The 25,388-nt window shown below is 43.3% G+C and overlaps 1 protein-coding gene across 1 annotated transcript in view; it reads left to right on the forward strand.

Annotated features, from left to right (window-relative positions):
• The window catches only part of LOC141108366 (ficolin-1-B-like), a 74,339-nt gene that overhangs the window by 15,156 nt on the left and 33,795 nt on the right, over nt 1-25,388 (forward strand). The window contains exons 2-3 of the mRNA XM_073599925.1: nt 9,844-9,948; nt 20,533-20,586. Coding sequence (XP_073456026.1) covers nt 9,844-9,948; nt 20,533-20,586 — 159 coding nt within the window. The remainder of the gene's footprint in view (nt 1-9,843; nt 9,949-20,532; nt 20,587-25,388) is intronic.

Here is a 25,388-nt window from a genome sequence, read left to right on the forward strand (position 1 = left end):
ACCCTATGCTAATACTCAACTAGTGTATGGTAGCGTTCAAAACATTCACCAATGCAAAGACCACGATTGTCAGAACAGGAGGGACAATAATAGCGGGTGTCACGCCTATATCCACGCTTGCTGCGGACACGACATCTTTTTTGGGGGGCTCGTTGGGTAGGGGTACTCGGGAGGACATAAAGAAAATGCCACTCATGCAGCCGGCTTACTGCATTTGGTTGGGGAAGGTGAGGTGGAGTACCGTCTGGAAACAGAAGGGCTCTGACGATTTCTTCCTGGAATTTAAGGAAGGATCCAGTCCATCCTGAAGCTCTGTATAGCACATAAGCGTTCAGCAAAGCCAATTGAAATAAATAAACAGACACTTTCTTGTACCAGCGTCTGGCCTTACGGGCAACTAGGTACGATGCCAACAACTGGTCGTTGAGGTCCACCCCTCCCATATTTTGGTTATATTCGTGGGCACAGAGGGCTTTCTCCACAACACCAGTCGCCGTAGTAATTTGGACCGTGTCTGCATGAAGGGAGGTAAGAACGAAAACATTCTTATTATCCCTCCACTTCATAGCGAGTAAATTATTACACTGCAAGCAGGATCTCTCCCCCAGCCTAAGACAGGAATCTACAAGCCGCTGGGGAAAGCCCTGGCGATTAGGTCGCATGGTGCCACATGCTCCAATCTGCTGATCAAACAAGTATCTAAAAAGTGGCACGCTCTTGTAATAATTGTCCACATATAAGTGGTACCCCTTTCCGAATAAGGGTGACACCAAGTCCCACACAATCTTGCCAGCGCTTCCTATGTAGTCAGGACAGTTTGTCGGCTCTACGTGGCTATCTTTTCCCTCGTAAACCATAAAACTACATGTATATCCTGTGGCCCTGTCACAGAGCTTATACATCTTGACCCCGTACCTGGCACGCTTGCTGGGAAGGTACTGTTTGAATGACAAGCGGCCAGAAAACTTAATCAGGGACTCATCAACGCAGACAACTTGATGGGGAGTAAACAAGTCTGCAAAACGTTGGTTGAAGTGGTTTATGAGGGGCCGAATTTTGTAGAGCCGATCGTATCCAGGGTCTCCACGAGGATGACAGAGTTCATTGTCATTGAAGTGCATGAACCGCAAGATCTGCTCATATCATGCCCTGGTCATGGAGTCAGAGAACAAGGGCATATGGTGAATTGGGTCAGTGGACCAATTTGACCGCAACTCACTCTTTTTAGTTACGCCCATGTTGAGGGAAAAACCTAGAAAGAGCTTAAATTCGGAGACCGTAATTGGTCTCCAATCTCTGGCAAGAGAGGACTGGGGAATAGTGGCGATGTGTTGACCAGCGTACAAATTGCTTTGGTCCACAATAGATCTATAGAGATCTTCGGTGAAAAACAGCGAATAAAAATCAAGTGACGTAAAATCAACTGTTTCCACCTGAATTCCGGGTTGGCCAGTGAATGGGGGAAGTACGGGTGCTGCAGAAGTGGTGGGTTCCCAATTAGGATTGGTGAATGCAGCAGGAAGGGCACTATGGGCACGACGGGCTTGTGTTCGTCTTCTTGGTGGCAGCGGGACACTACTTGTGCTTGCCACCTCACCAGTTTGAACTGCACTTATGGGACTCGCCACATCACCACGTGATACTGCAGTGCTGGATGTACGACCAGGGTGTACTAGGCCACTGGTGCTTGCCAGTTCACCAGAAGGAATAGCGGCGCTAGTACTGCTCTGCTCCATACGAGGGACCTGCGGTTCTTGCACATCAATGACAGAAGAAGAAGTTCTGGGTCTGGTACGCCTGACCTTGGTAGGGACCACAACTCCGTCGTCAGAGCTATCTGTCATGGAGCTGCTGTCATCTACAGGATCGTATTCTGAGCCTGAATCTGACAGATGAGTGACTTCCTCTTCACTATCTGTCATGCTCAGAAACGTGTAGGCCTCTTCACTAGTGTACCTTCGATTTGCCATTTTGGGCTCTAAATTTAGTGGTACACTAGTGAGACTCACAGGTAAAAAAGCTCCTGACTGTTAGCGACTGTATCAAAACGCTACCAAAAAAACTGTTAGCGATTGCAGGGATCAGGCCTGACTCTGCGAACGCTGCAGTTATGTGTGTTTAGTGTTTTGTAAGTGACAGTGATCGATCAACTTGGGTGGGCTGGGCAGGGCTGGGCCGAGGGGCAAAACGCAGGTGCTAGCAGGTATTTGGGCTGATCCCGCTAACACTGCGTTTTTGGGAACCCTAAACTGCTGGGGACGCTAGTATAGATCTGATCAGATCAGATATTAATTTGTTCAGATACTATACCACTAAGGGAGGTGTATACTGCATGCGTGGGTGTTAGCGCTACTGGCGCTAACCTGACGCTGCCTGGGGCGACGCAGACCCTATCTGACCCTAAAACTTAACTTATATCACCGCCGGGTGATCAGGGGGTTAAACCTTTATTAGGCAATAAACGGCGGGTGCCCTGAAACTATAAAAAACAAACGAACTAACCATTGTTACCTGTAACAGTTATACGGTGGTGAAAGGGTTAACTAGGGGGCAATCAGGGGGTTAAAACTTTTATTAGGTAGTATATGGGGGTCCCTGACGCTATAAAACGCTGACGGCGAACCTAAATACTTACCTCCCTAACTAGCATCACCTGTGACACTAATACAGCAATCAGAAAAACGATTGCTTAGTGACACTGGCGACGGGGGGTGATCAAGGGGTTAAAACTTTATTAGGGGGTTTAGGGGGGTATCCTAGACCTAAAGGGGGCTAACACTAACTGCTCTACCACTTATAACTGTCACAAACTGACACCAATGCAATAATCAATAATAAAAAAAAAAAAAAATGCTATTGGTGTCACTGTGACATGGGGTACAGGGGGGTGATCGGGGGGTGATGGAATGAAAAAGACCGACACGAGGAGAGATGACATCACTTCCTCTGCTGCTGTTTACATTAAAGAGGCAGAGGAAGATTGTCAATCGTTGGAAGTGATCGCGAGGGGGTGGCCACGAATGAGTGGCCTCCCCCACAGCATGGATCGCTCCCCTAACGATGCCGACCGCTATGCGCCCCCCGCCCGCGGGAGGCAGATCACGTACCAGGTACGTGATTTTGCCTGCCCGTGCGATTCTGCCGCAGTATATCTGTGTTAGGCGGTCGGCAAGTGGTTAATCTCCTCTTCTCAGTTATTCTAATCTTTCCTCATAGCTGAGCTCCTCCATGCCTCTTATCAGTTTGGTTGCCCTTCTCTGCACTTTCTCCAGTTACCCAATATCCTTTTTGAGAACTGGTACCCAAAAGTAAACTGCATATTCCAGATGAGGTCTTACCAATGATTTGTAGAGGGGCAAAATGATATATTTCTCTCTGGAGAGAGAAAAGACTTTGCCCGCTTTGGAAACCACATATTGGCATTGCATGCTATTATTAAGCTTATGATCTACCAAAACCCCCAGATCAGTGGCGGCTGGTGAAGTTTAAGGATGGGGGCACCAGGCCCCGCCCTTCCTTTTTGACCCCTCCCACTTGGTGAAAATGGGGGTGGTTTCAGCTAAATAGTGGGCGTGGCTCTAAGGTGGTGTGGTTAGTGTCTGAGTTGAATGAGGGATGGAGGGAGAGAGGGATGGAGGGACAGCATGCCCAGATCCTATACAACAATGTGTATTCTAGAAAGTTTAACAATCAGCAGATAAAGATACTCCAAACACCTGGTGTTAGCACTTCAATCATCCCGGCACCATGGTTGTTATGGTGTCAGGATGATTGAAGCGCATTATTTCTATTATTACTTTGTAATATAAAATGAAATTATTCAACTCACCATAATGCAGAATCAGTGGGAGCCCCGAGTGTGTCACTAGCCACGTTTCCTGCCACCAGATGCCATCAGGTGTCCCCAGCAGAGTCCCTCCTTACATCAGGTGCCCCCAGCGGAGTCCCTCCTTACATGCAGCCTGTGTCACATAAAATGCAGCCTGTGTCACCGCCAAATTGCAGCAGCCTGTGTCACCGCCAAATTGCAGCAGCCTGTGTCACCAAATCGCAGCAGCCTGTGTCACCACCAAATTGCCGCAGCATGTGTCACCACCAAATTGCAGCAACACGTGTCACCACCAAATTGCAGCAGTATGTGTCACCACCAAATTGCAGCAGCATGTGTCACCAAATTGCAGCAGTATGTGTCACCAAATTGCAGCAGCATGTGTCACCAAATTGCAGCAGTATGTGTCCCCAAATTGCAGCAGCATGTGTCCCCAAATTGCAGCAGTATGTGTCCCCAAATTGCAGCAGTATGTGTCACCAAATTGTAGCAGTGTCACCAAATTTCAGCAGTGTCACTAAATTGCAGCAGTATGTGTCCCCAAATTGGAGCAGTGTCACCAAATTGCAGCAGTATGTGTCCTCAAATTGCAGCAGTGTCACCAAATTGCAGCAGTATATGTCACCAAATTGCAGCAGTATGTGTCCTCAAATTGCAGCAGTATGTGTCACCAAATTGCAGTAGTATGTGTTCCCAAATTGCAGCAGTGTGTGTCCCCAAATTGCAGCAGTGTGTGTCCCCAAATTGCAGCAGTATGTGTCCCCAAATTGTGTGTCAGTATGTGTCCCTAAATTGCAGCAGTATGTGTCCCTAAATTGCAGCAGTATGTGTCCCCAAATTGCAGCAGTGTGTGTCCCCAAATTGCAGCAGTGTGTGTCCCCAAATTGCAGCAGTGTGTGTGTCCTCAAATTGCAGCAACGTGTGTCACCACCAAACCCCCCTCCCCCCGTTACTTACCTTGCTATGTGTTGTCCTCTCCAGCGGTGTCTCCTGTGGAGAGCTCCGTTGTTTTTATACTTCCTGTTTCCGAGAGAGAGAGAGAGAGAGAGAAGCAGGAAGTGACATCATACTCAGATGTCAATCAAACTGCCCGGCCATAGTAATAGATACTAGGGCCGGGCGGAAGCTACTCGATGCTTCACAAAGCGCCACAAGGCGGGCTAAAAGCCCGCAAATGCAGCGCCACGTCTGCAATCTTGTGATTGCATAGACGTGGCCCTTCCCATAAGTGCACTGTGTCCGGCGTCGCACTGTGTCCGGCGTCCGAACACAGTGTACTTAACCACTTACCAACCGGCCCATAGCCGAAAGACGGCTGCAGGGCGGTTGGATAACTCTGGGTGGACGTACTATGACGTCCTCCCAGAATTCCCCTCTCGCGCGCCCCCTGGGGCGCGCACCCGAACACATCTGTGACCGCCGGGTCCAGGGGACCCGGCGCATCACGGGTCCCGGTAAATGGCCGCTGATCGCGGCCGTTTACCATGTGATCGCGCCGTCAAATGACGGCGCGATCACATGTAAACAGACCGGCGTCATCTGATGACGCCGGTTCCTCTCCTCCCCTCCTGTGTACCGATCGGTACACAGTGAGCGGGGAGGGGGATGGATGGGTGTCTGCAGCGCTGTGGGCTGTATGTGTAGTGCCCACAGCGCTGCACAGAGACATCCATCCATCCATGCTCAGCCATCCCTCACTACTAATGCTGTGCAATACTCTGCAATACCCCCACAATACTCTGCAATACCCCCACAATACTCTGCAATACCCCCACATTACTCTGCAATGCTGTGCAATACTCTGCAATACCCCCACAATACTCTGCAATACCCCCACAATACTCTGCAATGCTGTGCAATACTCTGCAATACCCCCACAATACTCTGCAATGCCCCCACAATACTCTGCAATGCCCCCACAATACTCTGCAATGCCCCCACAATACTCTGCAATGCTGTGCAATATTCTGCAATGCCCCCACAATCTTCTGCAATGCTGTGCAATACTCTGCAATGCCCCCACAATACTCTGCAATGCCCCCACAATACTCTGCAATGCCCCCACAATACTCTGCAATGCTGTGCAATACTCTGCAATGCCCCCACAATACTCTGCAATGCCCCCGCCATACTCTGCCATGCCCCCGCCATACTCTGCCATGCCCCCGCCATACTCTGCCATGCCCCCGCCATACCCCGCCATACTCCGCAATACCCCGCCATACTCCGCCATACCCCGCCATACTCCGCCATACCCCGCCATACTCCGCCATACCCCGCCATACCCCGCCATACCCTGCCATGCTGAGCCATGCTCAGCTGTACTCGCCCTCTGTATGTGGCCAGGCTGTGGAAGTCTCACACGTGGGGTATCGCCGTACTCAGGAGGAGCAGGAGAATCTATTTTGGGGTGTCATTTTTGGTATGTACATGTTATGTGGTAGAAATATTGTATAAATGGACAACTTTGTGTTAAAAAAAAAAAAAGCGTTTTAACCACTTCCCGCCCGCCGGCCGTCATACAACGTCCTTGACTTTGTGCGGAGATATCTGAATGATGGGTGCAGCTACAGGCATCATTCAGATATCAGCTTTTTCAGCCGGCGATTCCCTACACCATGAGAACGATCATAGCAGCTGTTCCACTGCTTGATCGTTCTTACGGGAGGCGAGAGGGGACGACCCCCCTTCCCGCCGCCTTGCGGTGCTTCTACCGACTCACCGCTACGATCGAAGCCAGGATCTTTTTTTTTTTTTTTTTAAATTTCAGGCTTCCCAGCCTAGAGGTGAGATGTGGGGTCTTATTGACCCCATATCTCACTGTAAAGAGGACCTGTCATGCCATATTCCTATTACAAGGATGTTTATATTCCTTGTAATAGGAATAAAAGTGGTCAAAATTTTTTTTTTTTGGAAAAAAGCATCAAACTAAAATAAATAAAGTAAAATGAACAATAAAAAAAAAAAAAAAAATTTTAAAGCGCCCCTGTCCCTGTGTGCTCGCATGCAGAAGCGAACGCATACGTAAGTCCAGCCCACATATGAAAACGGTGTTCAAACCATACATGTGAGGTATCGCTGCGATCGGTAGAGCGAGAGCAATAATTTTGGCCCTAGACCTCCTCTGTAACTCAAAACATGTAACCAGTAAAAAATTTTAAAGCGTCGCCTATGGGGATTTTTGAGTAGCAAAGTTTGGCGCCATTCCACAAGCGCGTGCAATTTTGAAGGGTGACATGTTGGGTATCTATTTACTCGGCGTAACTTCATCTTTCACATTATGCAAAAACATTGGGCTAACTTTACTGTTTTGGTTTTTGTAAAGCACAAAACAGTTTTTTTTCCAAAAAAAACGCGTTAAAAAAATTGCTGCGCAAATACCGTGCGAGATAAAAAGTTGCAACAACCGCCATTGTATTCTCTAGGGTCTTTGCTAAAAAAACATATATAATGTTTTGGGGTTCTAAGTAATTTTCTAGCTAATAAATGATGATTTTTACATGTAGGAGAGAAATGTCAGAATTGGCCTGGGTGCTCCAGAACGCCTGAAGGTGCTCCCCTGCATGTTGGGTCTCTGTATGTGGCCACGCTGTGTAAAAGTCTCACACATGTGGTATCACCATACTCGGGAGTAATAGCAGAATGTGTTTTGTGGTGTAATTTGTGGTATGCATATGCGGTCTGTGAGAAATACCCTGCTAATATGACAATTTTGTGGAAAAAAAAAAAAGTAAAAAAAAAACCTTGATTTTGCAAAGAATTGTGGGAAAAAATGACAACTTCAAAAAACTCACCATGCATCTTTCTAAATACCTTGGAATGTCTTCTTTCCAAAAAGGGGTCATTTGGGGGGTATTTGTACTTTTCTGGCATGTTAGGGTCTCAAGAAATGAGATAGGCCGTCAGTACTTCAGGTGTGATCAATTTTCAGATATTCGCACCATAGCTTTTGGACTCTATAACTTTCAAAAAGACCAAATAATATCCACGGATTTGGGTTATTTTTACCAAAGATATGTAGCGGTATAAATTTTGGCCAAAATATATGAAGAAAAATTACTAATTTGCAAAATATTATAACAGAAATGAAGAAAAATGTATTTTTTTACAGATTTTTCGGTCTTTTTTCTTTTACGGCGCAAAAAATAAAGAACCCAGCAGTGATTAAATACCACCAAAAGAAAGCTCTATTTGTGTGAAAAAAAGGACAAAAATTTCATAAAGATACAGTGTTGCATGACTGAGTAATTGTCATTCAAAATGTGAGAGCACTAAAAGCTGAAAATTGGTCTGGTTAGGAAGGGGGTTTAAGTGCCCAGTTGTCAAGTGGTTAAGGACCGTTTTTTGTATTTTTTTTTTAAAGGGCCATCTTTAAAAAAAATTTTTTTGACTGCCTGGATGGGGGGGGGCGGCACCCAGGCGCCCCCTATGGACGGGCCGCCACTGCCCCGGATCCTTCTCCACTATGGATTCCCCCAGGTGTACGCCCCTAGTATGTATGATGCATGCATATTCTTAGCCCCCAAGTGCATAACTTTACATAAACATTAAACCTCATTTGCCACTTAGTTGCCCAATTAAACAGTGCATTGAGGTCGGCTTGTAAGTTGGAGACATCCTGTAAAGACCTTATTCTACTGCATAGCTTGGTGTCATATGCAAAGACTGAAATTGTACTTTTAATCCCAGAACCTATATAATTTATAAAGATATTAAAAAGTAAGGGTCCCAACACTGAACCTTGGAGCATACTACTGATAATCTAAGACCACAGGTGTCAAACACAAGGCCCGTGGGCCAAAACCGGCCCTCCAGGCCATTTCATGCCCTCGCACCTCTCCTGCAGCTGCAGGAGAGCTCCAGCCCTCCTCTGGTCCTCCTCCAGACCCTTACTTTCTGCTTTGAAGCAGTTCATCCAGCTTCTTCCCAGCAGCAGCATATGGAAAGGGCGGTGCACTGTGATGTAAGGGAGAGTAGGGAACTTCTGATGGTGGGGTGGCTCTTGACATCTAATGTAAGGAGAGCGGGTGCACTGGACATCTAATCTTACAGATACAACTGGCCCTTTTGAGGGCAATCATAATGCTGATGCGGCCCACAATAAAATTGAGTTTGACACCCCTGCCTTAGACCATTCAGAGTAGGAATCATTAATCACTACTCTCTGAATTCTGTCTTTAAGCCAGTTTTCTATCCATTTACAAACTGATCTTTCCAAGCCTGTAGACTTTACCTTACACATTAGCCATGTGTGGGGAACTGTGTCAAACACTTTTGCAAATTCCAAGTATACCATGACCGCAGCCACCCCTCTGTCCAAGGTTTTACTTACCTCCTCATAAAAAGAAATCAGGTTTGTTTGACAACTTCTGTCTTTGATGAATCCATGCTGTTTGTTGTTAAAATATTTTTTTTCCAGCAAGAACTCATCTATGTGGTCTTTTAATAAACTCTCCAGTATCTTCCCAACTATAGAAGTTAAACTAACAGGTCTATAGTTACTTGGTAAAGACTTTAATTCCTTTTTAAATATAGGCAACACATTGGCCCTACGCCAATCCAGTGGTACTATTCCAGTCAATAAAGAGTCCCCAAAAATTTGAAACAATGGCTTTGAAATTACAGAGCTCAATTCTTTTAGGATCAGTGGGTAGATACCATCTGGTCCAGGTGCTTTTTCCACCTTTATTCTGCTGGATGTGTTTTTTTATGCTTTATTTCTTCTGTGCCCATCAAGTTTCCCCTACATGCATTGGAGGTTCCCTCCAATATTAGCCTGGTGTGCAGCAGTGCACACTACTGCACACCAGGCTAATATGTGGTAAATAAGTAATGTTGGTAAGTGACAACCAAGAGCCAAACATGGGGAAGTGTAAAAATCTCTGTGTGTATGATCCCAAAATTTCTTTGCTGTGTGGTATGACACCAAAGTTGCTTTGCTGTGTATTGATTACCTGAAAAATGCCCTTGTGAATCCAGATTTATGCTCAGGATATATCATTTTATCACTACAGATGTCAAGCTTGTTGGGGTCGGAGGATCGGAGAAGCTAGCCATTCTTCGGGGATGTCCTGGGGCCCCTGGAGCACCAGGCCCTGCAGGATCCACTGGACCTAAAGGTAGCATCTCTACTCATGCTATACCATGTACATTTAAACAGTTTCTACATTTATATTTTTTATTTTGTGACTGTAATAAGAAGAAGAAACCTCAATGTCCCTTACCTAGTCATTTGCAGACTTTGATGCTTATTCAATGGATGACCTAATATGTAAACACAGCATCAGTTTAGAATAGGTATGGGTGAATCTGCCTGGGTTCAATTTTCCAAGGGTTGGGTTAATCTCGTTTGAAGTTTGACAAACCTGAACTTAGTGGCAAGTCCCACTGAATTTTATGGATGGGGAGGGGGATTGCTGGTCTTGTTTGTAAGTTCTGGTCATATTTTGGGGTAATAGGCAAACTCCCTTTGGCTTTACAGAATCTTGGCTTGCATGCAGCATCCCAATCCGAATCATTTCAGTTTAAATAAAAAATACTTTTTTTCAGGTAGTTTTAGGAGCAACGCTTGCTTTCTCATCAAGCAAATTATGCTCACTTTGATTGGCCAGTAGTTTACTGTGGCTATCCCTGTCCTCACTGATGCAAAATTCTCCTGTCGCTGGTCAATTTCTATCAAGCTCTTATTAAGAATTAAGAGACTGCAAATGATGGACCTAAATTTAATAGAGAGACAAAAAGCACAGGCTGGGAATTCATATTCTGCAGATGAGACAGCAGTGTAAAACCTTTCAGCAGCTGGACAGATTTATTCAGAGATAGTAGGTCTAACCAGAGTATGCCTAACTTCTATTTAATTTATGGGCATAGGGCGGTGCAGTGAATATATGTAATATAATGTAAAGTAGTTTAGGTGCACAGTGCCTTTGCACTTAGCTTTTTTCCTCCTTTTATTTTCAAATGATGCAGCAGTGTGGTGCGAACAAAAGACAGCTCGAACAACAGATGGTCAATAATGAGTGAATACTGCACTTTGAGCACCCCAAACATAAAAGGAGGAGCTATCAATGTAAAATTAAAATAAAAACACAAAAGAAATAATAATCCCAAAATACTACCCCTGAAGCAAAAGCAGATTTTTTTAGGGGAAATTTTATTGCAAAGAAAATGTTTGCTAAGGATTGGACAGAAGCTATAGACAAAATTGTATTATTTTAATGCTAACAATACAATTTTTTTTTGGGGGGGGGGGTTCGGGCTTTGGTATATTGTACATTGCTCTTAATGCAACTGATAAAGATTTTTGTAATGTATTTTATCCTAAATGTTTAAATGTTTTCAGTACGATTTTCTCTTCTTTTTGTATACAATACAATTTTTGGTTTAAGGAACAACACCAGTTTGGAGCCAGGCATATACACATATAACTAACCATTGGTTTGGCTTTAGCAATTCGTTTTTTTGTGAATTTTTTGGAGTTTGTACGTTGTGTGTGTATTTATATTGGAGTGGGTGTGTGGTTTGTTGTTGGGTATGGCATATCATGCCGGAGCAGATATGAATTAGAATTAGATCAGCATTTGCTGATCATGTAATTAACAAGTAACAAAAATATAGGGGGAGGGGCTTAACTTGTGACGTAATCATGCCCGCTGAGTACTAGCAGGTGCAGCAGTTTACTTATGTGCTAATTTGTTTTTTAAACGTGTGAGTCCTGGTCTACATTTAAAAAAAAATACATGTGAAATATAGTTTATGTGTGGCCTTTATTCCTTTGCATAATATCCTGCATGGTGTCACCTGGCCGAGTTGACTGCTTCTGGAACCATCTGTAGGTCTAGGAATACACGCTGGTGTTTTAATGCTATAAGTTTGGAATCCCTCATGCGTTGTTGATCTTTGTAATTGGGGGAACAACACAGTCCGGTGAGAGGCTTAGTTGTATGGTGGAGGGCACAAGGTGCTTTTGTTTTCAAGAATAGTGCATTCTGCTGGTGGAAGGCTGGAATCTCATGTCTACCTTGCTATTTGAATAGACTCACTGTCCCATTTTCACTTTATCTGGGAAACATTGGACTTTATTCTTATATGGATGTTTTGTCTGTATGTGCACCTATGGTTTGTGTATATTAAAAAAATAGTAGGTGAGGAATTGAAGAGCAACCTCCTGTTGCTGTTATTTTACCATAGCTCCCAACTGTCCCAGATTTTGAGGGACTGTCCCTCATTTGGAACAAAATCCCTCTGTCCCTCTTTCCTCCTCATTTGTCCCACATTTTGGTCTGATTTATAAAGTTGTATATAAAATGTGTTTCCTAGTGCTAAACCTTTCACCCATTTTCTAAATTGCTGCATTTTTAAATTTCAAAAGCTAGTATAAAGGAAAAGTAGTGGTAAAAAAAAGCACTTGTGGATTTGACTAATCTTTTTTTGTATAATTCTTACTTAAGGGTATGTGGTGGGGGTGTGCCCTATGCCTACATACTATATGTGTTCCTCATTCCCATCTTAAAAGTTGGGAGGTGTGATTTTACCAATCTGAAGAAAACATCTAAAAAAGTGCTTCTGCTAACTTAGGGAATTATGTAACCATGATTGGACTGTAGTCCAGAAATTAGTGTTAATATTTCTATGGTATGGCAAAGAGTCCTAAGGCAATTAAAGTGGTTGTAAACCCTCACATATACCCAGTGAAGTGAGTAGCCTCAGATGATACACAGAGATGAAACAAATCTCCCTACATAAGTTTTACATGTATATCTGCAGTCTTCCCCTTTCTACACTCTTTGGAAAGTGCAGATTGTGTTCGAAATCTTTCTTCCTCTTCCAGCAGTGGGAGGGGAGTCTGTGTGAGAGCTGATTGGAAAAAAGGCACCCCCCCCCCTTCACATAGGCAGAGGAACGAATGGAACATGCAGATCTGTATTTTGAATAGACAAACTCCCTGTTTATCTCCCTCTAAGCTCCATCCCGAACGCAAATTTTCAGCTGCTGTTATCTCATGTGTCGGAGAACTTGTCAGAAGTGACTCTGCTGATAGCAGAGGAATGGAGCACCAGAGAGAAACGACACTTGGAGCTTTGGAAAGACATAAGTAAACACTACATATATATGTGTTTAGGTCAAATTTCATTACTGGGGTTTACATCCACTTTAAAGTCTTTGGAGGGTATTATTTTATAGTGGTATTAAACCAAAAAGCAGACATTCAATATACTGCAGCTTAACAATTCTTAAATGTGGTGGTTGCATTAATTTTTATTTCTTTGACTTTTTTTTTCCTTTATTTTTTCCTTGCTGATCCAGCCAGTGAGTTATTTTTAAACTTCCTTTAGCAGACCAAGATATTCAGAAAATGTGGCAGTAAAATGGATGATAAAAACCATTTAACATTGACAGTGGTGCTTGCAATATTTCTTTATGTAAATTCTTTATCCCACAAGGAAACAAAAACTGTTGCAGTAACTGCTTAAAAGGTGTTAGCTGGAGTTTGGCTTTAATTTGTCAATCAAGACCATCTAAATCTGCTGGTGTAGCTAACACTACCCTCTCCCCAAATTGACAATGCTGATGTCCATAGGTGACTCTGTTGCTTCTCCATCCAGAGTGGAGATATCCCAAATGAGAATGTGTGTTACTGGCTGGATTAGCAGGTGAAAATAAAGGTTTAAAAAAATGCTTTAAACCTGTGATAAAGAGGGTAATGTCATTTATATTACTATGAAAAATGGATAAAAATGTCAGGTCAGGGATGTCTATTACTATGAAGAAATTAGAAAAGGTTAGTTAGGTAATTCAGGAGGCATGGTACCATGGAGTTATAAAAAAATAATAAAAAGGGAAACATTTTGGTACAGGAATGCAGTTTTCCAACATTATATATAATTCTAAAACTATACAAAAGTTTTCAAGCACTACCAAACTGGTCTATCGTCTCTGTGCTGACTGGCCCATAGTAAAAATACATCATTAATTTGCTGCCTAGCTGCCATAACCCTGGTATCATTTTTCACTATGGCCGGTTCTCCTTCACATAAAAGTGGTCCGGTAGGTGGATTTGCCGCAAGGTCACTTTTAAAAACAGCAGAAGGGGTTAACCCCCCCCCCCCCATCGCTTCTCAGACCTTTCTGGGCTTATCGGTCGTTTGCTGGGCAGGAAAACAAGTGAGGTCAGGATTGCCGCCATTTGTCTCTATGCCCTTGGAGGACCGAAGCGATGTTTCACATTACTTCCGGTTCTCGGGGCTGAAACAAGTAATTTTTTTTTTTTTAAGTCAAAATGCAATAAAAAAAAAATCTTTTTGCTTTTAAAGGTAAATGAGAGATCTGGGCTCTTTGTTTCTATCGCAAGGGATGTTTACATTCCTTGTAATAGGAATAAAATGTATTAAAAAAAATAAAAATAAAGGAACAGTGTAAAAATAAAAAGTAAAACAAATAGGAAATGTTTTTTTAAAGTGCCTCATCTATTCACAGAAGTGAACACATACGTAAGTCGCGCCCACATATGTAAAAGGTGTTCAAACCACACATTTGATGTATCACCATGATCGTTAGAGCGAGAGCAATAATTCTAGCACAAGACCTCCTATGTAACTTCAAACAGGCAACCTCAAAAAAAATTTAAAGCGTCGCCTATGGAGATTTTTAAGTACCATCATTTTTTACCATTCCAAGAGCGTGTGCAATTTTAAAGCATGACATGTTAGGTATCTATTTACTCAGCGTAACATTATCTTTCACATTACAGTCAGGTCCATAAATATTGGGACATCGACATGATTCTAATCTTTTTGGCTCTATACACCACCACAATGGATTTGAAATTAAATAATCAAGATGTGCTTTACCTGCAGACTTTCAGCTTTAATTTGAGGGTATTTACATCCAAATCAGGTGAACGGTGAAGGAATTACAACAGTTTGTATACGTGCCTTCCACTTTTTAAGGCACCAAAAGTAATGGGACAATTGGCTGCTCAGCTATTCCATAGCCAGGTGTGTGTTATTCCCTCATTATCCCATTTACAAGGAGCAGATAAAAGGCCCAGAGTTCATTTCAAGTGTGCTATTTGCATTCGGAATCTGTTGCTGTCAACTCTCAATATGAGATCCAAAGAGCTGTCACTATCAGTGAATCAAGCCATCATTAGGCTGAAAAAACAAAACAAACCCATCAGATAGATAGCAAAAACATTAGGTGTGGCCAAATCAACTGTTTGGAACATCCTTAAAAAGAAAGAACGCACCGGTGAGCTCAGCAACACCAAAAGACCCGGAAGACCACGGAAAACAACTGTGGTGGATGACCGAAGAATTCTTTCCCTGGTAAAGTTGGCCAGATCAAGAACACTCTCCAGGAGGTAGGTGTATGTGTGTCAAAGTCAACAATCAAGAGAAGACTTCACCAGAGTGAATACAGAGGGTTCACCACAAGATGTAAACCATTGGTGAGCCTCAAAAACAGGAAGGCCAGATTAGAGTTTGCCAAACAACATCTAAAAAAGCCTTCACAGTTCTGGAACAACATCCTATGGACAGATAAGACCAAGATCAACTTGTACCAGAGTGATGGGAAGAGAAGAGTATGGAGAAGGAAAGGAACTGCTCATGATCCAAAGCATACCACCTCATCAGTGAAGCATGGCGGTGGTAATGTCATGGCGTGGGCATGTATAGCTGCCAATGGAACTGGTTCTCTTGTATTTATTGATGATGTGACTGCTGACAAAAGCAGCAGGATGAATTCTGAAGTGTTTCGGGCAATATTATCTGCTCATATTCAGCAAAATGCTTCAGAACTCATTGGACGGCGCTTCACAGTGCAGATGGACAATTTCCCAAAGCATACTGCGAAAGCAACCAAAGAGTTTTTTAAGGGAAAGAAGTGGAATGTTATGCACGGGCCAAGTGAATCACCTGACCTGAATTCGATTGAGCATGCATTTCACTTGCTGAAGACAAAACTGAAGGGAAAATGCCCCAAGAACAAGCAGGAACTGAAGACAGTTGCAGTAGAGGCCTGGCAGAGCATCACCAGGGATGAAACCCAGCATCTGGTGATGTCTATGTGTTCCAGACTTCAGGCTGTAATTGACTGCAAAGGATTTGCAACCAAGTATTAAAAAGTGAAAGTTTCATGGATGATTGTTAATCTGTCCCATTACTTTTGGTTCCTTAAAAAGTGTGAGGCACATATACAAACGGTTGTAATTCCTACACCGTTCACCTGATTTGGATGTAAATACCCTCAAATTAAAGCTGAAAGTCTGCAGTTAAAGCACATCTTGTTTGTTTCATTTCAAATCCATTGTGGTGGTGTATAGAGCCAAAAAGATTAGAATTGTGTCGATGTCCCAATATTTATGGACCTGACTGTATATGAAAATGTTGGAGTAAATAATATGATTTTTTTTTTTTATTTCATTAAAGGGTATTTTTTCCCAAAAAATTGCGTTTGTAAGACCGCTGCTCAAATACTTTGTGACATAAAATATTGCAAACATCACCATTTTATTCTCCAGGGTCTCTGCTAAAAAAAATGTATAATGTTTGGCTGTTCTAAGTCATTTTTAGCAAAAAATACTGTGAATAAAAAGTTCCAGAAAAGGCCTGGTCTTCAAGTGGTGAACGGGCTCAGTGAGCATGTGGAGAAATATCTACATGTTCAATTAAAACCACTGGTTATTGTCCTTTCCTCCTAGGTTTTTAACACTGGAGATTAACTAGGATGGGTAAAGGACTTGTGAGCGGGGGAACCTTATATTCCCATCGGTAGAAATGTTTAGTCGTTGTATAAATCAATACCGCACAAGAAGAGAATTGCTGCACTGTATCTGAACAGTTTTTAAGTGTATGCTATCCTGATAAACAGGACAAAAATGCCTTTGTTCTGAAGTTCTTGGGTCTTATTCTACATTAGTATTATTTGTATTTTCTGGTAGATTTTATTGTCAAATTATGAGTATTTCCATGGGTTCAGGTTGTGCAACCGCTTAAGCCTTTTTGCATTAGGTGCTGTGGAATGAAAATTAAATGTATGCCTCCAAGGGATACATGAATCATATGGCTTTATGGTTGAGGTACATAGATGATGTGCTGGTGTCATGGAGGGGTACAAGAACCCAGCTAGATGAGTTTCTGGGTGAGAACATAATTGTGTTTTTGGACTTGCAAGTCTTTCAAACAAAGATTACTTTGCTACAAAAACTTTTAGGAAGCCCATTGCTGGGAACATACTTCTCCACTCCACCAGCCATCTTCCACCTGATCTCGTTGAAAAGTATTCTCATTGGTCAATTCATTCATATCCATAGGATTTATTCTGATGACAATACCTTCGAGAAGGAGGCATAGGAGCCTATGACACAATTTTGAGAAAATTATTATTCCCATTGGACACTTTGAGTGAATAAGTATAAAGCATGGAATCGGGAACCAGCATCTCATCTTGTCCCCTAAGAAATTGTACAAGATAGCATTCGAAAGGTACAACTTATACCTTAGTATGGTACACATTGGGAAAGGTTACATAACCTTTTATAGACATTGGAATATTTTGTTGAGCGCTCTCTCTCCTCTCCCCTGCAGCCACTGCTGGCTGACACAAGGGGATCACATGATAGGACCAGAGCAGTCTGAAAATAGGTAAGTATATACATCTTTCTTCCAGCATAGGCGTTAGAAGGGGGGATGGAACATTTTTAAGACTAGTTAGATTTAGCCTGGATTTCTACTTTAAATCTATTAAAATAAAAATTTAATACATCCAGCTATTGGAAGTATCTGAATTATACTTTCTACCAGCCTCTTGTAATTCCCTCATGTACTAATAGTTCTCAGAGTGGAGAGGGAGCAGCAATAGGAAACCAATCAGGTGTGCTGGATGCATAGGAGGCATTTTCTGGTAGGAGGAGAAAGCAAAATGAGCTTAAAGTGGTTGTAAAGTCAGAAGGTTTTTTATCTGAATGCATTCTATGCATTTAGATAAAAAATAAACTTCTGTGTGCAACAGCCGCCCCAGTATCCCCTAATACTTTCCTGATCCCCATCTCTCCAGCTATGTCTACGAGTGCCTTGGCCATCTGGGACTCTCCTCCTGATTGGCTGAGACACAGCAAAGGTGCCATTGGCTCCCACTGCTGTCAATCAAAGTCAGTCAGGAAATCAGGAGAGAGAGGGGGTGGCAGGGCTGCTGATAGAAATCGCGGGGCCCCGTACAGACTACCTGACAGGGCCCCCCAAGAAAATATTAAAGCTATATTTCACTAAAAATACAATAAAACTATTAGCATACACAAATACTACATAACTCATATAATTCCTGCCAAATCTAAAAGATAAAACTGAGTTAATAAATAAAAATGAAGGCGAGATGAAAAAAATATACAGGCTGCGGGATCAGAGGGAGAGAAACAAAGTTAGGCTCTATACATACTGGGCTTAAAAAAAACTCCAATTCACCTAGCAGAAAACATTTTTTTTACAAAGTTTAGACAAGTTTAGGAGAGTTTTACATTTTTTCCTGCCAGTAATCTCCAATCAGAAATGCAAACCAGAAGGTTTTTTTTTTCCTGCCTCTAAACGCTGAGCTCAAAATACGCCTGTAAACGTCCTAATGTGCATGGACACATAGGATAACATTGAGCTACTTCTACAGACAGAACACAAAGCTCCTGTAGAAGCAGTGAATTTTAAATCAGTGTGCATGGAGCCTAAGTTAGAGAGATAAACTCAGGAGCTGAAATAACCTTAAAAACCAGTGCTGAGAGGAGAGGAGGGGGCCCACACAGGGAGGGGGATTAGTGAAGGACGACTGTCTCTTTCTTAGCAGAAGAAAGCTGGCAGCAGGGAAAGGAGAGGAGAGCAGCGTTCATCTACTGGAGGAAAAGAAACACAATTGTCATCTGTCACTAATCCCCCTCCCTGTGTGGGCCCCCCTATGTTATCGGGCCTGTACTCCAGAGCTGGTGGTCCTCCCCTATCAGCGGTCCTGGGGGGTGGGGCCAAACTGGGGTTCCAAGTCTGAATGAGCACACAAAGCTGTGACTCGGCTCAGGTACCCCCACAGCAAGCTGCTTGCTGTAGGGGCACTCGACAAGATGGAGGGGCCAGGAGAGCTGAAGAGGGACCCGAGAAGAGAAGGATCTGGGCTGCTCTGTGTAAATCCACTACACAGGGCAGTATAACATGTTTATTATTTTTAGAGGAAAAAAAGAGACTTTACAATCATCTTAAAAGTTGTTTGCTGCTCTGCTGATGTTTCTTCACTATCCAATCACTGGTTGGGGGGGGGGGGATAGGTGACCATTTTGTATTGCTCAACTGCAGTACAGAATAGGCAGATCACTAACCTGGCTGTGCTGTCTGGAAGGGCAGTGTAAGTATAAGGAATGGATGGGAAAAATACAAATGTACAATTGTATTTCAAATGTGAATTTAGCTATTTGCTGGAGATTCAGCTTTGTAACATGACAAAGGACTTCCAATGCACTATAGCTTAGCTAAAGAGAAGGCACACTAAAGTTAGCTCCTTTTCAAGCTCTCCTGAAGGTAGCTTTAGACTGAGCCATTGGAAAAAGGGATGCATCATTGCTCGTACTCCTTCAGTTTTGTGTTTCAGCTTGAGCTACTGATCTCTGTGAACAACAGGCTTTTTATAAAGCAATTAAAAAGGAGAGCTCCACACTAGCTAGATAAAATAATACATAGTATTCATATGCATAATTTGTATTTGCCTAACTAAAAAGGAATATTTTTTTTTTATTTATTTAATTTTCTTTAGTGCAGAGCATAATATAGAAATACAATATTTACAAATTCACTAAACATTCCATTTAAAGAATAAATGCACTTAACATTACTGGGCTTTGATTCCCAACAAGTCTGTATGGCATGTGTGCTATGGACTTCACCACCAATGAGAAACTGAAATGACTGGAGTCAGAAGCAATGCATCAAGCATGCCCAGAAAGCACAGGGCCTGACTGGGAGGATTTGGAAAAAAGCCCATGTGGGACCTACAAGATTTCAATGCATGGAGTGCATGCGAAAACGCTGCTGTTTCATGAATACCTATGCAATGTAACTGTATATACATATTGTTGGATTTCTTATAATATAAGGTATAATTTGCATTAACAAATGCTTTACATGATATGATATTTACACACACCTATGTGAAACAAATGTACTATCATATCCTTTTTTCTTCTTTTATTTATTTGCAATTTCCTATGCTAAATCATGTCACTTACATATTGTTTATTAATATTTTTAGAATTCATGTGATATCTAATGTGCTACTCTCAAGGCCCTGACGAAGCGGAACTGTCCGCGAAACGCGTAGGCCATATCTTTTCTATTTTGTCTGGGACTGGCACACCCTGACTTCAAAATTCTAAGACTGTAACTCATTTTAACTTGTTTACTCTCAGAAGGTACTGCCGTATAGCAGATGAATAAAGTTATATTTTTCTATAATTCAAGTATGTGTATTATTTTTTATTATACTCCTCTGAGGCACATTTAAAGTCCCACTCTGTTATAACCTTTTCTTTGAAACATAGTCGCATATTCTTAGAGCACAGTGCCTCTTTAGGAGTACCTGTAACTCCACGTCTACCCCAACCCCTATATAGCATCTGGCCATTGCAAAGTAACACATAAGCTTTCTTTGAAACTGTTATTCAATCATATTTTCAGGTGATCAGGGATCACCAGGAAATCCTGGGAAGATGGGACCAACAGGACCAAAAGGTAGGTAATTTATTATGCATGTGCAAGTGGAAATGGTTACTGTGCTAACCCCCAAAAAAGAAGGAAAAAGCAGCTACATACAAATGTGACAAACATATGGAAAACAAAAAAGGGTGCAAATCTAGCGCTAACGAATATACACAAATATCAGAATATATGTGAAAAAATAAAGAATACAAAAAAACATCTGCAAACTAGAGTGATGAACCAAAAAGGTGGACCCCTAATGCTAATAATGTGGGAGAGATAATGTCCAACTGTGTAAACAAAAACGTCCAAAATCAGATGATATAAATTCAAAAGTGGTGAAGTGGAAACACAACTCCGTCCATTGAAGTGACTGGATCCCATCCCGGAGGTCTTAACCATCTGGATATCCATACATCTGCCGAGTGCGGCACACAGCCTGTATGACTCTAGGTCGCTGACGTTAGAGTCTATCCTTTCCGGTAAGAGCATCTACATTTCATTCAGTTATTGATGACCTTCCATCTTGATGTCACTTCAACGGACGGAGTTGTGTTTCCACTTCACCACTTTTGAATCTATATCATCTGATGTTGGACGTTTTTGTTTACACAGTTGTACATTATCTCTCCCACATTATTAGCAATAGGGGTCCACCTTTTTGGTTCATCACTCTTGTTTGCAGATGGTTTTTTGTATTCTTTATTTTTTCACATATATTCCGATATTTGTGTATACTCGCTAGCGCTACATTTGCTCCCTTTTTTAATTTATTATGCATAACAACAGAGGCATGGACTATAGCAGTGAGTCGAGTATCAGCTTTAATCTCTGACCTGCACAAGTAGAATTAATTATGTTATTGACCATAGCAGCTATTACGTACCTGGTGACAACTGGAATGTTGTGGAGGCCTCTCTTGCACCTCCTGCCCAACACTCCTGAAGGGGGAGACAGAGAGTGTAAGGGCACAGTGTGGCACAACTATTGGAGTAACTGACTGGTGAAGTCTGCTCTTTAGGTAGATGAAGCTGGGGGTCACAGTCCTAAGAACAGGATAATGAAGCAGCCTGGCACCAGAACAGGAGATGGTAGCAGAGCCGGGATGCAGGCCAAGACTAGTGGTAGCCGGGCACTAAGGGATCGAGTCAGCAGGCAGAGAAAGTCTAGGAAGCAGGCCAAGGTCAGTAACAGCTGGGCAGCAAAGTACAGAATCAGCAGGCAAAGACAAGTCCAGTAAACAGGCCGAGGTCAGAGAGATCAGATGAACAAGGTTGATGCAGAAGCAAAGGCACAGTCTAGGAGAAAGCTGGGTCATACACAGGTAAGCAGGTTCAATGGATCAGGTCTCAGGAATACAGGTACAAGCTGAAGACCATTCAGCAACTGCTTATGGTGACAGACCAGTTTAAATAGGCCAGTGGGTGCCGCATACACAAGCTAATTTGTATGCGCATGTGCACGTGTGCGTGCCAATGCGAGCACAATGAACTAGAATCATCTATTGCCTCTTTGCCTGGAAGCATGAGCATGTAAGCAATGCACATGCCATGCGCAAGAATATGAGCATAAGCCCACACTGGTTTTCTTGTGCTGGGAATCTTGTTTACCTTACAGCAGCTATCAGCTTTAGTCTATAACCTGTATAGGGAAAGTAGAGAAAATTACTAGAGATGAGCTTGATGTTCGAAAGGAGGAGAGCAAAGGGGGCGGGACTTTGTGTGAAGCACAAGGTAGCAACAGAATTGCTTGGTGAATTTTATTGGTTATAAACAATGATACATACATAAAATACCGGTACATAAATACAGTAATAATGTCAGAAAATTGATATTGAACATATTAATAAAAGTGGTAGCTCAAGATAAAACAACAATAACATTCCAGAGTTCACCAAGAACAAAATTAGGTAAAATTATCAGCATGGTAGGGCCTGCAGGACCTATTGCCTCCCTAGGCCTGTGAGTAGAGGTAGTATGGTAGTAGCTGGAATTGCAAGTAAATATAGGGAGGAGCACGACAATTGGTATCTCTACGCGTTTCGTGGTTTTTGAACCACTCATCAGGAGCAAGGCACGTGATGATTCTATAATAAAATAGTGATATACGGCTAAACAGATTGAGGTAGTGAGAAACATGGACAGGGGAGGGGTAAATAAGCTCTACACAGAGTACATGTTGACTTACTCGGATACATTAATTGGTGGTAGGGTGGTCGGGCGCCACAGCCATCCAGGGACATCCCCAACCAGGAGCTAGGGTAGGCAGCTCGGGAAAAACACCCATGCAGGCTGGAGCCAGGGTAGGCATGGAAATAGCGAGGCACTCCTGTGAAGGGAGTGAAAAAAATGGGGTGAGCCAAAGAAATTAATGGGAAGGTGAATGAGATGGACGATGGGCAAGGAGCCCATGCTGGTGAGGGAAAAGGCAAGTGGGGCAGTGAAAACAAACCAAAAATGGAGTGAAAAGTGACGATGTGACTAAATGCTGTGAGTAAAAGGAAGCAAATGGAATATTGGTCAACCACCGCCGGTCTTAAGAAAGTGAATATTGTTGAGGACGTGAGGAAAGTGAGAATACACAGTTACCTTTGTTGATTAGGAGTGTGGGGGGAGAGGAGAGCCCCAGATACGTGTGGTCCAGTGTAAGGAGAGCCTCGAATGCTAGACACTGTCTGGGAGATCACCCACATAAGCGCCACCAGGGACCGCCCACCAACGTCACGCCGCAAGGCAAGAAACAGGAGAGAGGGCGCCATCAGACGGACAACCAAGTTTCTGGCCAAACGGCACCATAGTGACTTCCGTATTGCCCGCGAGTGTGGATTACACATGGGCATGACAGCATCAGTTTGACGTTGCACATCCAGCGTGGAAACCGTGACGTAGACACGCAATGCGGCACATCCGCCCACCCCAGGTATTAGATGAGGCGGGGGGCGGGGGGAGGCCTGCAGAGCACGTCACAGCTCCCGGAAATGAGGACAATTCCGGGCGGCAGGGGAACCCGCTCATACCAAACACCAATGATGTCAATGAACCAGAATTGCATGTCCACAGAGGGACTTAGATGTACAAAAAAAGTAAGTTTGACTCAAAAATTAGCTGTTCGTTTGTTCATAGAAAACACAAACATATGGGGCGCTCGCGGGATGTTCGCCAACCGAGGAGCGCCCAATAATGCACTGCGAGATCGCAGTGCATGAAAGGCTGCTGATTGGCCAAATCATGCACCTGACCTGTATGTTTTGGCCAATCACAGCGCGATGTGCTGTGAGAGCCATGATTGGCCAAAGGCAGGGTGCCTTTGGCCAATCATGGCTCAGGGGCTAAGTCCACGCCCCACACTATATAAGGCTGCTTACACGACGGCCGTGAATAGTGAGAATTGAGAGATTAGGCAGGGTAATCAGTTGATTGAGGATGCAGTCAGTGTAGTATATATAATACAGTGCAGAGTACATAGTGCAGTCAGTGTAGTATATATAATACAGTGGCGGGTATATAGTTCAGTCAGTGTAGTATATATAATACAGTGCAGAGTATATAGTGCAGTCCGTGTAGTGTATATAATACAGTGCAGAGTATATAGTGTCGTCCATTTAGTGTATATAATACAGTGCAGAGTATATAGTGCAGTCAGTGTAGTATATATAACGCAGTGCAGAGTATATAGTGCAGTGAAGAGTATATAATACAGTGTATTGAAGTGGTTAAGGTGAACCCCATGACAGAATTAAGAAAAACGGCATGGGCCCCCCCCCCAAAAAAAAAAAAAAAAAAAATTCATACCAGGCCCTTTGGGTCTGATATAGATTTTAAGGGAAACTCCATGCCAAATTTTTTTTTAAATGGTATGGGGTCCCCCCAAAATCCATACCAGGCCCTTTGGGTCTGGCATGGATTTTAAGGGGAACTCCAAGCCAAAATTTTAAAAAAATGGCATGGGGTCCCCCCAAAACCTATACCAGACCCTTATCCGAGAATGCAGCCTAGCAGGCCAGGAAAAGGGGGGACAAGCGAGCACCCCCCCTCCTGAACCATACCAGGCTGCTTGCCCTCAACATGGGGAGGGTGCCTTGGGGTGCCCTCCCAAAGAACCTTGTCCCCATGTTCATGGGGACAAGGGCCTCTTCCTGACAACCCTGGCCAGTGGTTGGTTGGGTCTGCGGGGGCCCCCAGATCCCGCCCCCCCTTATGTGAATGGGTATCTGGTTGTACCCCTACCCATTCACCAAAAAAGTGTCAAAAAGAAAAACCACAAGAGACAGTTTTTGACAAGTCCTTTATTAAAAAAAAAAAAAAAAGTGTCCCACGATGTAAATCCACCATCAATTACGCCGCCTGACGAACCCGACAAATAGCAAAAATGCGAAATGGGAGGCCTCAATGGGAGGCCTCCTGTCGACACATGATGTCAGAAGGGGGCCCCCCCTTGCCTACATAAAAGTTGTCAAAGAGAAGAGACAGCAGTCGGCTGGAGGCCTTCCATGGAGGTGAAGCGTTTTGCATTTTTGCTTTTTCAGGTCCGTCGGGCAGTGTGATTGATGGTGGATTTACATCGCGGGACACTTTTTTATTTTTTTTTTTATTTTTTAATAAAGGACTTGCCAAAAACTGTCTCTTGTGGTTTTTACTTTTTGACATTTTTTTGGGAAATGGGTAGGGGTACAATGTACCCAATACCCATTCACATAAGGGGGGCTGGGATCTGGGGGCCCCCTTGTTAAAGGGAGCTTTCAGATTCCGATAAGCCCCCCCACCCGCAACCCCTGACAACCACCGGCCAGGGTTGTCGGGAAGAGCCCCCCTGCCCCAAAGCACCCACCCCCCCAT

Source organism: Aquarana catesbeiana, linkage group LG09 (assembly GCF_042186555.1).
Source record: "Aquarana catesbeiana isolate 2022-GZ linkage group LG09, ASM4218655v1, whole genome shotgun sequence".
Lineage (NCBI taxonomy): Eukaryota > Metazoa > Chordata > Amphibia > Anura > Ranidae > Aquarana > Aquarana catesbeiana.